This window comes from Peromyscus leucopus, chromosome 12 (genome assembly GCF_004664715.2).
Source record: "Peromyscus leucopus breed LL Stock chromosome 12, UCI_PerLeu_2.1, whole genome shotgun sequence".
Taxonomy (NCBI): domain Eukaryota; kingdom Metazoa; phylum Chordata; class Mammalia; order Rodentia; family Cricetidae; genus Peromyscus; species Peromyscus leucopus.
The window spans coordinates 6,554,941-6,570,643 of NC_051073.1; the positions used below are offsets into that span (position 1 = coordinate 6,554,941).

At 48.6% G+C, this 15,703-nt stretch overlaps 1 protein-coding gene across 1 annotated transcript in view; it reads right to left on the bottom strand.

Annotated features, from left to right (window-relative positions):
• The window catches only part of Mrps6 (mitochondrial ribosomal protein S6), a 70,673-nt gene that overhangs the window by 13,096 nt on the left and 41,874 nt on the right, over nt 1–15,703 (bottom strand). Inside the window, exon 4 of the mRNA XM_028877050.2 lies at nt 3,232–3,371. Coding sequence (XP_028732883.1) covers nt 3,232–3,371 — 140 coding nt within the window. The remainder of the gene's footprint in view (nt 1–3,231; nt 3,372–15,703) is intronic.

Consider the following 15,703-nt stretch of genomic DNA (forward strand, 5'->3'; position numbering starts at 1 on the left):
GGAACTGTCTCAGGAAGGGCGTGGGAACTGAACCACCAAGTTGTTCAGGGAGCAAACAAGTTCCCAGTAACAGGGATCTGCAGACCAGTCTCTAGAATATAACCTGCTTCTCAAGTAGGGCCTGACAAAATTAGTATTTGGAATCATGATATCTTTATTGTTTGGCACAATTTGGGGCCAATTTGGGGAAGCACGTGAGAGGCTGGCAGTGGCAGTGATGGCCATGCTGGCAGTAACTTAGGCAGAGGCTGCCTGTCAGGCCGTGCAGGCACTGTGACTGCTGGAGGGCTCCTCTAGTCAGCCCAGTGCTGCTACCTAGGTTAGCGCACACACCGAGACTTCCAATAGACTGAAAACGACGACACCAGCAACCGTGACGAGCCCAAGAATCATCCCAAGACTTGTGGATGCCACTGAAACATACTGTATCTCCTAGAACACGATCACAGCAGCACATGAAGCGTGAGTTCCTAAAGGGCATGCAGGCCCGTTTAATTAGCCAGCTAAACAACACTGACTCATGCACACAGCACAAAAACCTGAATCAGTGCCTTGTCCAAACTGCAAGGACCTGTCACAACCTCCAGGCTGCTGAAATGAACCCAAGCTTTAAATGCTAAATGTGTAGTCAGCAAGCCTACTCTGTTTCTTAACCATCTGCAAAGAGTGCACTTTCTGTGACATGTCATGTGTGCAGCACCTTGGTTATGCACACTGCACACAAGCAATCTGTCAACTGAAGAAATGTGTACTGGGGGGGGGCGGCGGCGGCGGCGGCGCGTGGCTTAGTGGCTAGGAGGGGTTGGATGAAGCACCCAACTAACCTGAAGCTCCCTAAGACAGGCATCGAGAAACCTTTACTCAGGCAATTCTAAGTATACTAGGCCTCAGTGCTCATTTACAAACACCAGCACAGAAAATATTTATGAGTACGTAAAAATAAAGCGTCATGCCTGGGCCAGCAAAATGGCTCAGGGTGGGGGGGTGGGGATGGGGTGGAGGGTGGGGTAGGGGGTGGAGGGTGAAAGAGCTTGTCCATAATCCTGATCACCTTCGTTCAATCCTAAATCCCAGAGTGGCAAGGGAGAACCAACTTTCAGGAGGTGTCCTCTGACTTCCACTCATGCACTATAGCACGCACAGGCCTGCACTTTCTCACACACACACACACACACACACACACACACACACACACACACACACACACCAGGCTCACATGAAACTGACGAGCACCACCTCTTACTGAAGGGCTCCTCACCATTTCTGTCCCACTGTGTCTCTAGAAAGACGGCCATGTAAGGCTCCCCATGCCGCACCGACGTCACACGCCTGGTTTGTGTTTCGGCATCTCTGTAAACTAGTATTCAGATAGAGAGTTTTGAAATAGGACCTTAACCAGATCAAGGCGGGCAATGACTTTTCTCAGCAACACAAGTACAAACCCTGAATCCCTCTTCCTGGTACATGGTAGCCACACATGCGGAGAACAGCCAAGACGGTGGGTGCCCCTCCCTTCCTAGGAGCTCTCCCAACACCAACGATCCTTGGTGAGGAACAGGCACCTGGGCAGGGCCTGCAACGGGCGCGTGCTGCCAGGTGGGCACCTCGAGATGAGCACTGGCTCCACCCCTCCACACATGCTCCACACCTGGAGGCCTGCCACTAGAAGAGTGAACACAGCAGCTCTCAAGTGTGAGCTCAGGGAATAAAAAGAAATGCCGGGGGGAAGAGAACTCATGACGACAGACAGAAAAGGGACACTCCAGCTGGATTCCCCACAAGCACCACATGGATGAGGACAACGACTTGTCGCCTTCTACCTAAGAACAGCTAATTGTTCTGGACAGACTGCACACGTTCCTTTTCAACAGAAAGGCAAGGACATCCACAGTCCTGTGGTAAAGCCACACCAATGTGTGACTAAGTTTTAAAAGAAGAAAGGATGTGCACCCTGCCATGCACGCACACTATGCCACACACATGCGCACGCACACATGCTCCATCCCTCATTGTTATCACGACCACAGAAGAAGCCCAGCCACTGCACACTTCCTGTCTCCTAGCAACACTCAGGCACTCTGGCGAGGCGCTCTCCAGAAGCTGACACCAAACCAGGGGAGGCAATGAAGATGTCTGCAGTGTGTGCCACACCCCAGCACAACCCAAGTCCACACCGTGAAACCCACAGCAGTAAAGCAGTGCCCTGACCAGCACACAGCTGCAGTCTCTTTCCATCCCCAAGACAACGCAAGCGTGAACCTGAAGTCAGTGCTCAAGGACTCCAGAAGCTGCCCAAGCACAAAGTTCTGAGGGCCAGGGTCGAGCCCTGGTCAAACACACCCAGAGAGAAAACTGTACGCTGTTTGGAGGAAGTCGGACCATTCCTCTCTGGTGCAGCTGGTCCAAAGAAGTCTGCTTTGTAATCTGCAACCCAAGGCCTTCTGAAGTCTGAGATTGAAAACCGCTTCCCCAGTGGGAGCCGACAGGGCCGCTGTCTACTTCAGCTCTCTGTTCTGACCTGCCTGCTAAAGCCAGTTTGACCTCTCCATCTGTGCGGGTCTGAGTGAAGGTGGCCCTCATAGGCCCAGAGGGAGTGGAACTATTAGGAGATGCGCCTTGCTGGAGTAGGTGAGGCCTTGCTGGAGTAGGTGAGGCCTTGTTGGAGGGGTTGGCTTTGTTGGAGGGGTTGGCTTTGTTGGAGTAGGTGAGGCTTTGCTGGAGTAGGTGAGGCTTTGTTGGAGGGGTTGGCTTTGTTGGAGGGGTTGGCTTTGTTGGAGGGGTTGGCTTTGTTGGAGTAGGTGAGGCTTTGTTGGAGGGGTTGGCTTTGTTGGAGGGGTTGGCCTTGCTGGAGTAGGTGAGGCTTTGTTGGAGGGGTTGGCTTTGAGGTCAGAGAAGCTCAAGCCAGGCCCAGTGGCTCACACTCCCTGCTCATCCCAACGTAGAACTCTCAACTCCTCCGGCACATCTGCCTGCATGCCACCATGCTTCCTGCCATGATAATCATGGACTGAACCTCTGAACCGTAAGCCAGCCCCAGTTAAAGGTTTTCCTTTATGAAAAGCTGTGGTAGTCATGGTGTCTCTTCACATCAACAAAACCCTAACTGATGCAGATACAATATTGCTTCTGTAAGTGCTACCTGAAGAACAACTGCACAACAGTGACCGTTGTTCCTAAGATGAAGCCGTATTCTTTCTGAAGCCCACGAAGCCACCGCCCAAGGGAACTTACCCGCCTCTGCTGTGCTGCTGGCCATGGCTGGAGATCTTGTACGGAAGTACTCGCTCACCAAGGTTTTCCAGGTTCCTCACGATGGCTCCGCGGTCCATCAGGGATTCTAGTGTACGTTTCAAAGCAGCAGCTGTCTCTGGCTAGGTTTGTTTGTTTTGTTTTGTTTTTCAAAGAGAAGAAAGAAAAAAATCACAATCAATATGAAAATTAGAATAATCAATTAAGGCCATGCTGCTAGAGATCTCTGGGTAAAAGCAACTGAAATTGGTTTTGGCTAACTAAATAAATAAAATGAAGCAAAGGGCTCTGAAGATACAGGACAGCTCACAGGTACAGAGGAGAGAGCTCGGGGCCAGCACAGCTCCGTGGATCTGGAGGTGGGAACTAACGAGCGGCTTCTCTCTCAAGGGCCTCAGCCAGGATCCGCAGGGCCAATCACTGTCCAGTCTTCCATATTATGAGTCAAAATAGAAATCCCAGGAGATCGGCCTGTTGTCAGGGCACCTGAGTCATGACCCACCACAGCCAAGTGGGAAAGGCCTGGATTCCACAGGAAAATTAGGGGATCATAACCAAAAGGGCAAAGGGTAAGATTCCACCTGTATCCCATGGCAGCACACGCAGTCTAATGAAGAGTTGAACACAGACACATGGAAGGGGAGCAGACAACAGAAAAGGACGATGCCATAGAGACAGACATGTGCACATGTGTGCATACATGTGAGTGGGGGCAGATCCCGGGGCTCACTGGCCAAGCGGTCAAGTCAAACTGTGAGCACCAATTTGGTGAGAGACCATAAAAATGAACATGGTAGATAAAACCACAAAGATACCTGAAGTAAACGCCTGGTCTCACCCCCCCCACACACACACACACAGTCACAGGGGAGGGCACACACACAAACACACACCACATGTATACACACTCACCAAGTGCATACCCTCTCCCCACATACACAGGGGAGTGAATCCTCCCCCCAACACACACAAGTACACATACACACACCATACAAACACAAAGAAATGTTCTTTTTAAAAGGAGATTTTATCATATCAGTTAAAAAAAAATGGCTACCTACCATAAAGGCAGTTTAAGAAAACAAAACATATTCTTTCACTTTGTAGCAAAGTCAAGGCATGAACTGTGTAAATGGACACACTCATTTAGCTGTGATTTCAAACTAGTCAGTAGTTTAGAGACTGAGGCTGGTGAGATGACTCAGTGGCTAAAGGCACTCACTCCCCAACCCGAGGTCAATCCCTGGGACCCATGTGGTGGATGGAAAAAACTAATTCACACAAGTTATCCTCTGACCTCTAAATGCACACAGGGAAAAGTGAGCCCACATTCACTCACACACACACACACACACACACACACACACACACACACACACGATGCAATTTCTTTGAAAAGAGAGACTGAAAGAGGAAGAAAAGGTTTTTGGTTACTAAAGTTGCTCAACATTTTTCATATACCTTACCTCAAATAAAGTAGACTCCCAAAGACATTAAGTTTTATGGAAACACAGCCAACTCATGCATTTGAAGTGTTTGTGGCTGTTTTTCCTTAAAGCAGATTTGTAGTTACAACAGATACCAGATGGCCACCAAACCTGATCATCACTCCGTGGCCAACCCCTGTTTTCCACTGTGCATGGTTGAGGAAGCCAGCAAGGCCTCAGGCCTCTCACCCTGAAATACACCACACATCACAGCCTAGGTGTGATGATACAGAAGTGGACTCCCACTGGACGGGTCAGCAGGCCAATGACCACCACCAGCTCAACACCAAGTCCATGACCTTACCATTCCATCTATCTACGCCCACCCTAATTCACATCATGCAACACATGTGTGGGGCTGAAGAATCCACGAGGAGTGCAAGTTTGTGCCTACCTGGATTTATGTTAATGAGACATTACACCCTACAGTAGACCCTCCAACAACAGCAAGGTTCGCCTGTGCCAACATCCACCCCTGAAGCCAAAACTCCAACAGTCAACTTGACTATCCAAACACCTACCTACTGGCCTCTTAATGAGAAGTCTCACTGGTTAGCATTAAACAGTCAACTAGCATATAGCAGATGTTCTGTAAATTACAAGCAGTGAAAAACCCAAGAACAACCAAAATCCACTTTGCTATGGCAGAGTGTACCAGACAGGAACTGCCCCCACGGTGATCAGCTCACTGTGGGCATTACTCCTGGTAACACCTGAGCTCACTGGAGGAGCAGCAGGACGCAGCTGGGAATGAGCGTGGTCGCACAGTTATGACATCGCTCGCTCGCTTGCTCACTCACTCACTCACTCACTCGCACTCGCTCACTCACTCACTCACATAGAATGTAGTATTTTGCTTTCTGGACTGGGAAGAGTGGGTGTTGTGTATGATTTTTAGCTTCTTTTGTTTTATAAGCATGCAAGCTTGCTAAATTTAATATTTTATAGTTAATTTCCGTATACTTTAACAAACTATTATCTACTTTATGTATTCATGACATTTTTTCTTATTTCTTTCCTATAGTCCTAAGCTTTTCCTAGGACTATGACTTGGAAATGTATGTCACAACAGCAAGTAGCTGGAGCAAACTCCCTAAGCAGTCAGGCCCGAGAAGGTAGAGGCAGGACAGAAATCATCAAATGTATAATGTAAAGTCTTTCCCACTCTTTGCTGGATCTAACTTGAAGACTCCATATCCTTCAAAATAACACTGTTTGAAAACGTCAACACATTAGGTTCCTAGAAACTTTGCATTGAGAAAAATTCTTCCAGAATTGTGGGGAAAAAAAAAAGTGTAGTGAACACTAACTTCCAAGAGATTAGAGTTAAGGTCTGTAATAGAAGACCTTGGGGAAGAAATGGATGTGTATCTACCACAAATGTGCGACAAGCCATCTTGCCTACACACGCAAGGCTCAACTGTGAAGCTGGGTCTAGCATAGCTATGTGACTTCCCAGAACCTTGTTTGTCCTACAGTTTGGTGACTCAAGAGTGGCAGACCTTGAGCAGCAGCAGAGACTCACCTGGTGGGAGAGAGAACTCATCCCCACAAGTTGTCCTCTGACTTCCACACGTATGTGCCACCCCACACACATGAATTAATTAAGAGCTGCCCAGGCGTGGTGGTGCATGCCTTTAACCACAGCACTTGGGAGGCAGACTTAGCCTGCTCTACATAGTGAGTTCTAGGACAGTCGGGACTATGTAGAGACCTTGTTTCAAATAAAACAAAAATTAAAGAGTTGCAGCCCAGAGCTATTTTAAGGTCCCAGTAAAACGCAGTAAGGACAAGGCCGGGGTACTAAGAAACACAGTCACGTGTATAACCTCAGCGGGCTTTTGCAGACAACACAGTGTGGACAGACAAGGGAAGTAACAGGACGGACTTCTCATGGTCGGAGAGAAAACACTTGTGAAAATAGCCGTGCGGCTGCACGCTGCAAACGAGGCCACGAGGTCTGTAACCAGCAGGCCCGGCTGTGGAACAGAGCTCAAGAGGCTCGCTCAGTAACCGACCAGCCGCAGCACAGACAACCGCACTGGACAGGAACCAACACGTTCAGTGCACCAGAAATCCCGTCTGCTTTTAAAGCTACTGTTGTGTAAAAACACAAAAAACACAAGTTTACAGTTTCACAGGTGAATTTATGATTGTTCGGCTTTTTAATGAGCTTTCAAAGCGCTGGGGGCACACTCCACTGTGCTCACCTCTTTACCACTTCTCCCCTCCCCTCCTCCAGCCCCTCCCCTGCTCCGGCCCCTCCCCTGCTCCGGCCCCTCCTCTCCTCCAGCCCCTCCCCTGCTCCAGCCCCTCCCCTGCTCCGGTCCCTCCCCCTCCCCCTCCTCTCCGCCCCTCCCCTGCTCCGGCCCCTCCCCTCCTCCAGCCCCTCCCCTGCTCCGGCCCCTCCCCTGCTCCGGCCCCTCCCCTCCTCTCCTCCGGCCCCTCCCCTGCCCACCCACTTCCTGCTTCAGTTCAGGTGTATTTTATCACCCTGGCTTTTGTTTCTACCCCTGACACCCTCTCACAGTCCCCATTCCAGCTTCACAATCTTTATCCCCGCGTACATATGTATCCATACACAAAATCTGGGGCGACAGAAAACATGTGACACTGCATGTAATTTTCAGCTCCTTAATTTTTCTGACAACTCACTGTCCTTACCCACTCATCTGATGGGCACAGCAGCTCTGGTGAACAGTGTGGCCAGTCGACATGGACGTACAGGTGCCCATGTGGTACAAACTGAGAGCTTTCGGGTGTTTGCCTAGCAGTGGTATATTGGGTCATATAGTACTATACTTTTGGTTTTCTGAGAAACGTCTAGATGGGTTTCCATAGCGGGTCCAGCACTTCACATTCCCAAGGGCAGTGACTCTGGTCTCCTCTCTCCCATCTCCTCACCAGAGGTCACTGCTCTTGGTTTCCTAATGAGAGCAGTTCTGACTGGGGTAAGAGGTTTTTGTGTGCATTACCTGATGGCCACTGATGCGGAACACTTTTTAAATGTTTACTGGCCATTTGCGTTTGTACCTTTGAAAACTGTTCAGTTTATTGGCCCATTCACGGATTACAAAATTTGGGTGGTTTCTGACATCTCTCTTCCAACTAGTTCTGCTCTCAGATGAGCTATCGCAGCTTCTTTCCAACCTCCATTTTCCAGGTAAGTTGACCTTCACCCTTTGACTAGGTTTTCCAGTATCTTTGCCAGTAAATTATGTCTCTTTAAGGCAACAAATGGTTGGATCTTGTTTTCCAACGCAGTTAATCTGCATCATTTAACTGGTGAGTTAAGGCTATTTCCACTGAAAGTTATTATTGAGGGAGCTGCTATTTCCTATGGTCCTGTGGGCTGTTCTGACTGGATTATCCACGGCCGTTTTCTTCCTCCGCTGTTAATATTAGAGTTTGCTGGTTCACTGTGTTGGGTGTGAGGGGTTCCTTCCATCCTGTTCATGTACTGGCCTCTCTACGGCTATTCAGCAAGACTCTGACTGCAGCAGCAAACACAATGCTCTGACAGTACTCCAGTAAATGCAAGACTGTAAAGATGATGTCTGACTAAATTCTGCAAGATTCACAGTTCAGGCGTAACAAGCGGTCGCTCTGCAAAACTTATTCCCCGTGTGTAGTAACAGTTCCGGGATAATAAAACACCCACCAAGCCTCACTGTGCCACCTGACAGTAATTCACATGGGGGGGGGGCGTTAGAAGAGAAGATGCATACACACATCCTGACTACCAGCCACGGAGGCAGCAGGAACTGTATTTATTTCTCAGGGGTGTGCCAAATCCCTTGGTCCCAGAAATCAAAGTCAAGTCTTTTGAAACTGTCCCTTTGAGGGAATCAGGAACAACCAAGCACTATTTCTTATGGCTCAAAATATTGACCTGCAAACACTCTTTTTAAAGTTTCTTTCCCCAGACAAGTATGTCAAGTTGCTCACTGTGAAATCCAACCCCAAAGGAAAGACAGTGTGAGGCAGAGTCCTGCTCTTAAAGCATGCTGCAGACCGGGACAGTGACTGGCCAGGTGGTCAGTTAAAGCGCAGGCCAAAGGCAAGTGAAAAGCCAAGTGCTGAGAAGGCAGATGAACGGCCACTTTAACGTGGCAGGTGAGAGAAAGCAAACTCCAGGCAGGTCCTGAAAACAGTGTCAACGCAAAGTGCCCAGAGAAGGTCTGAACGGGCAGTGGGCAGGGAGAAGGACGGAACTGGAATGTGGGGCAAATCAATGTGGAGATGTGTTTCCAATAGGTAGGAGCCTGAGCTGATTGCTACTCAGGGCAGTATTCTGTCTATGGTTTCAGTTTCTTTAAAACTTACCTACAACACTGGCAAAAACAGAAGCTTTCTGGAACGTTTATTAGCTGAAATACATATACTTAAAATTCCATAATCACTTTAAAAACTTACTCTAAACAATCTGGCATACCCACATACAAGGGTCTAACTATCAAGACGATTGTGACAAAGCTCACAACATACTTCGTTAAGTGAAGTTGGCTGCCCATTAACAGCAGATATGCTCAATAAAACTATTTTCACTGAATTTGAACAAGTAAGATATTCTTATGTCAGCACTGAACACATGCTCTCGGGCCTGGAGAGGTGGCTCAGTGGTTAAGAGCACTGGCTGCTCTTCCAGAGGACCCGGGTTCAGTTCCCAGCACCCACACAGCAGCTCACGACCGTCTACAACTCCAGTTCCAGGATCTGACACATTCACGCACGTGCAAGCAAAACACCAGTGCACAGACAATAAAAATAAATAATTTTAACAAACAAACAAACATGCTACTGATCTTTACTTGCTGACATGCCTCATGCATTCACTAGTGTGTGCACACACATGGACACGGACATGCCACAGTGCCCGTCCAGAGGTCAGAAGGACAACACTTGGGAGCTGGTTCTTTCCACTGCAGATCTTTACCCACCATGCCACCTCACCAGTCAATAAATGTGTTAATAATAAATATACATTTAATAATAAAAACACATGTGCATTTTCTATATGCACACACAGGAAGAGTATGAGAAACGTCAGCTGCTTAGCTAACAAATGAGAGGATCTACGTTTGCTTACTTTAACATTGTTTTATTAACTGATTTGTTTTATAGTCAATAAAAGTTGTCATAGAAACCATTAAAAACCAGTGGACACACAATAGGCCTTCTGTATGGATCAATGTATTTCAATACATGCACACAGCGAGAAGCTCTCAGATCAGAGGAACTGTCTTATCCCACACCTAGACACTTGCCATTTCCAAAACCCGTTCTCCAAGCTATTCTGAAACGTAGCTTAATGTCTGAGTTACTCCCTTGACTACAGGGCTCCCCTCCTGCTCTCTGCACCTGTTACTAACCTCTCTATCCTCACTCTCTCGAAATCGGTCTGCTCTTTACCACTGTGGGGCCAACTTACTTAGCTTCTTCAAAGGTGAGCACTTGCAGTTCTGTGTCCTGGGCCTGCTTGTGACACCTGCTGCACCCTTCAGACTGGTCCTTTCTGGTGCAACTGACATGAGCTCACTGCTTTTATGGCAGAGAATTTCACTATGTGTGTGCTGTGTTTTCTCTACGGCAGAGAATTTCACTATGTGTGTGCTGTGTTTTCTCTATGGCAGTGCTGTGTTTTCTCTATGGCAGAGAATTTCACTATGTGTGTGCTGTGTTTTCTCTACGGCAGAGAATTTCACTATGTGTGTGCTGTTTTCTCTACGGCAGAGTACTTCACTATGTGTGTGCTGTGTTTTCTCTACGGCAGAGAATTTCACTATGTGTGCGCTGTGTTTTCTCTACGGCAGAGTACTTCACTATGTGTGTGCTGTGTTTTCTCTACGGCAGAGTACTTCACTATGTGTGTGCTGTGTTTTCTCTACGGCAGAGTACTTCACTATGTGTGTGCTGTTTTCTCTACGGCAGAGTACTTCACTGTGTGTGTGCTGTGTTTTCTCTACGGCAGAGTATTTCACTGTGTGTGTGCTGTTTTCTCTACGGCAGAGAATTTCACTATGTGTGTGCTGTTTTCTCTACAGCAGAGTATTTCACTATGTGTGTGCTGTGTTTTCTCCATGAACACTGACAGACACACAGAAGAAGACTCTGTGCCTTATCTATAGTGAGCATTGCTGTAACACATGGGGACACTGGTTTCTCTTAAATACACTGATTTCTTCCTTCATTTTCAGTCCCAGAAGTTGTGTTACTGCGTCACATGGAAGTTCTGCTTATGTTTGGGAGCCTAGATCCCATTTCCCTTAATGGCCAAATTAGGAGTAAACTTCCTTGGGAACAAATTTAGTTCACTGTGGGCACATGGGGGAGTGATCAGTGCAGTTTGTGAATTCTGTGAATCCTAGATCTGCTCCTGAAAACATACACAGTTGCTGATTCTGTATTCACACAAGTTTCCAGTAACAATCAGTTATGGGCATACAGACAGCTTCCGGGTTACTCAGAGCCTGGCAGGATGTAGTTCCAGGACCAATGGCTATTACAACTTATCATTGTCTCTTGGGGAAACAGAGTGAAATTTAACTCAGGAGGAACTGGGATCACTGGCCCTAGAATCTGATCAGAACACTGACCAATGCGCCCAACATACCAGTGGTCCCTGGAGGAGAGCTAAGGCTGTGCTGCCTGCCGGAAGCGGGAGCTGGAGACCTGGGAAATAATGACCATGCACTCGCTGGGCTACATGATGAAAAAGAAAAGAACATAAAAGAATGGAAGGGAAAAGGAGGAGCCCAGAGGCTCCTCAGTTCCACACAGATCACCGTCACCAAATCCAGGGCCTAAGAAGAAGTGGAGGTAGGGTTTACCCTGCCAATGAGTGTGCAAGCTACGGTTCAACCTGCAAAGGCCGACAGACAACTGTGAAGTCATTTCAGCAACAAGGTGGGCAGAAGACTATTAAATCAGAAACAAGACAGCTCTCCAGGAGGCTGGGAGCTGGTCCATGATGGCCCATCAGTGACGACCCTGGCACTAGACGGCTCCAGGATGCCAATGGATAATCTTAAAAACTGACCCACAGAGCAGGGTGTTAGCTATTAGCTGCTTGTATACACAGGCTAACATTATATGATTCACATATAACCCTGTAATTCAACTGTGACGTGGTTTAGTTCCTTCGTCAGCTTTTTTCCAGAGCCTCAAGTCAAAGACTGTCACTCGGATATATTTTAAGAATGACTTTGGGGGCTTTCCTGAATAGAACCTAACATGCCCTTCACTACGTGAGCCCAGTCACAGGGAGAAGGCGATCACCGTGGCATCCTCAACACACACTGCAACCCAGTGAGCTTCAAACTAAGACGTCCAGCCAGTGAGGACACACCCGCAACCCCAGCACTCTGGGGAGGGGACAAGAGCTCATCCTTGGCTACACAGTGAGTTTGAGGCCAGCCTGGGCTACAGAAGGCCCTGTCTGGAACAAAGAAAAAAGATGCTCCCATCTCTCCCACATATATGTCAATTCAAAATTCAACTGACTTTGAGATTCAAAGGTCCTGGGCCCTGAAATGTTTCTCTCTCCAGGAGCAAAGGTGAGATCTGGGGTCTACCCGGGACCCAGCTCTTTCGAACTCTACAAAAGTGACATGCAGCAGTTTATACGAGGCCCTAAGCCTTCTCTTCTTCACTTATTATTATTCTGTGAGTGTGTGAGTGTGTGTGTGTGTGAGTGTGTGTGTGTGTGAGTGTGTGTGTGTGTGTGTGTGTGTGTGTGAGTGTGTGTGTGTGTGTGTGTGTGTGTGTGTGTGTGTGTGAGTGTGAGTGTGTGTGTGTGTGTGTGTGTGTGTGTGTGCGCGCGCGAGTGAGTGTGATGTCTGGACAACTTTACAGTGTCAGCCCTCTCCCCCCACCTCTCTGTGGCTCCCACGGTCCCCCTCAGGCCCCCGGCTTGCACAGACAGCATTTACCTGCTGAGCCATCCTGAAACCCACAACTTTCTCTTTTCTTTAATAAAAATCACTATATTGTAATGAACTCACGAATGTAAACGTCACCCTGCAGGGTAAACTTAGCCACTCAAACAAACACTGGCCCAGTCCACACTGCACACACATCTCAATGAACTACAGCAGAAACAGACACTGGCCCAGCCCACACTGCACACACATCTCAATGAACTACAGCAGAAACAGACACTGGCCCAGTCCACACTGTACACACATCTCAATGAACTACAGCAGAAACAGACACCGGCCCAGTCCACACTGCACACACATCTCAATGAACTACAGCAGAAATAGACACCGGCCCAGTCCACACTGCACACACATCTCAATGAACTACAGCAGAAACAGACACTGGCCCAGTCCACACTGCACACACATCTCAATGAACTACAGCAGAAACAGACACTGGCCCAGTCCACACTGCACACACATCTCAATGAACTACAGCAGAAACAGACACTGGCCCAGTCCACACTGCACACACATCTCAATGAACTACAGCAGAAACAGACACTGGCCCAGCCCACACTGCACACACATCTCAATGAACTACAGCAGAAACAGACACTGGCCCAGTCCACACTGCACACACACATCTCAATGAACTACAGCAGAAACAGACACTGGCCCAGTCCACACTGCACACATCTCAATGAACTACAGCAGAAACAGACACTGGCCCAGTCCACACTGCACACACATCTCAATGAACTACAGCAGAAACAGACACTGGCCCAGTCCACACTGCACACATCTCAATGAACTACAGCAGAAATAGACACCGGCCCAGTCCACACTGCACACATCTCAATGAACTACAGCAGAAACAGACACTGGCCCAGCCCACACTGCACACATCTCAATGAACTACAGCAGAAACAGACACTGGCCCAGCCCACACTGCACACATCTCAATGAACTACAGCAGAAACAGACACTGGCCCAGTCCACACTGCACACACATCTCAATGAACTACAGCAGAAAGGCCATTCTGAAGGGGGGAGGGGGACTGCGCACAGTGTTACACTTTCACTGTCAACTGAATTTTTATTCACGTACCCACCACAAAATGACAAAACCATTAAAAATTGAAACTAGAGGGCTGGAGAGATGGCTCAGAGGTTAAGAGCACTGCTTGCTCTTCCAGAGGTCCTGAGTTCAATTCCCAGCACCCACACGGTGGCTCACAACCATCTGTAATGAGATCTGGTGCCCTCTTCTGGCCTGCTGTCATATATGCTGCATACATAATAAAAAAAAAATCTTTAAAAAAAAAAAGGCAAAAGCCACAATTATTTCATTCTTAAAAAAAAAAAAATTGAAACTAGAAAAACAATTAGCTTTATATCCTCTTTCATGACTCGTGGTTTTTGCCTGTGTTTGGTCCTTCCTTAGTACCTGCTACCTCCCCTGGTCTCCTCTCTACTTGTTCTCCTGGACACCCCCCCCCCATGGTCTCCTCTCTACTTGTTCTCCTGTACACCACCCTCCATGGTCTTCTCTCTACATGTTCTCCTGTACATGCCCCCCCCATGGTCTCCTCTCTACATGTTCTCCTGTACACGCCCCCCCCCATGGTCTCCTCTCTACTTGTTCTCCTGGACCCCACTCCCCATGGTCTCCTCTCTACTTGTTCTCCTGTACATGCCCCCCCCCATGGTCTCCTCTCTACTTGTTCTCCTGTACATGCCCCCCCCCATGGTCTCCTCTCTACATGTTCTCCTGTACACGCCCCCCCCCATGGTCTCCTCTCTACTTGTTCTCCTGTACACGCCCCCCATGGTCTCCTCTCTACATGTTCTCCTGTACACGCCCCCCATGGTCTCCTCTCTACATGTTCTCCTGTACACGCCCCCCCCCATGGTCTCCTCTCTACTTGTTCTCCTGTACGCCACCCTCCATGGTCTCCTCTCTACTTGTTCTCCTGTACCCCCCCCCCATGGTCTCCTCTCTACATGTTCTCCTGTACACGCCCCCCCATGGTCTCCTCTCTACTTGTTCTCCTGGACCCCCCCCCATGGTCTCCTCTCCCTGTACCTATAGCTTCCCAGTCTCCTTTCTACCGTGTATTGTGCCCACACTTCCAGTGGTTTATGCATATGCATAAACACACATGTATACATCGCAGGCTGGGATCTGCATGAGGCAGAACATAGGTCCTTCTTTTGGGGTCTAAGTGGCCTCACTCAGACACAGAGACCTTTCCTAACTCCAATTGAAGGCGTAAACAGCCTTTCTCGTGATAAGACTACAGTCCTCCCAGAAAGCACAGCGAGAACAGCCATCCCGGGGACGGGGGTGGAGGTGGGGCTACCTGTGGCTCCTACTTCATCAGCAGGAAACAAAACCAACTCAGGCAGCACCCATGTTTACTATCCCGAGAACATCCCCAAATCCAGGATCCTCTGGCTGGGTCCATTTCCATCTTCCCCAGTCCCTTCCAGATGAATAGAGGGAGACAGGAAGACAGGCAGGAGTCCTGGTTACTATGGCAGCAAGTAAATGAAATGCCACAGCTCATGCAGTGGCTGGTGAGAGCACGGGTCAGGTAGAGATTCCCGAGGAGGAGCCGTCTTGTTGACTGCTGCCTCGGTGCACAATCTAGTCCCTGCCTTTACCGCCCACTCCAGTCTCTTCACACAGAGGACAGACTGAGCAAAAGGGACGCCATGGAAGGTTTGCATCAACCAAGGATTTTGACAGCAAAGACGAGACGCAGAAGGAGATTCTAGTTAGATCCTGGAAATCTTCTAAACGCCAGGGCAACGTCTGGAAAAATACCAATGAGATGACTGTATTGAGAGAAGTGTTCTTTACCTTTTTCTTAAAATGCAGTATTAGAATCGGAAACAGGCACTGCTAACGGCCGCAGATCTGCACGTCTGGCTGTGCAGCGGAACTCAGCACCATCACTCCAGCCAGGCAGGTGCTGAAATCCAGGCGACAGAGGGAAGGTGCTTCATGTGTTTCCACCATGAAAGCAGGGCAGACAGACA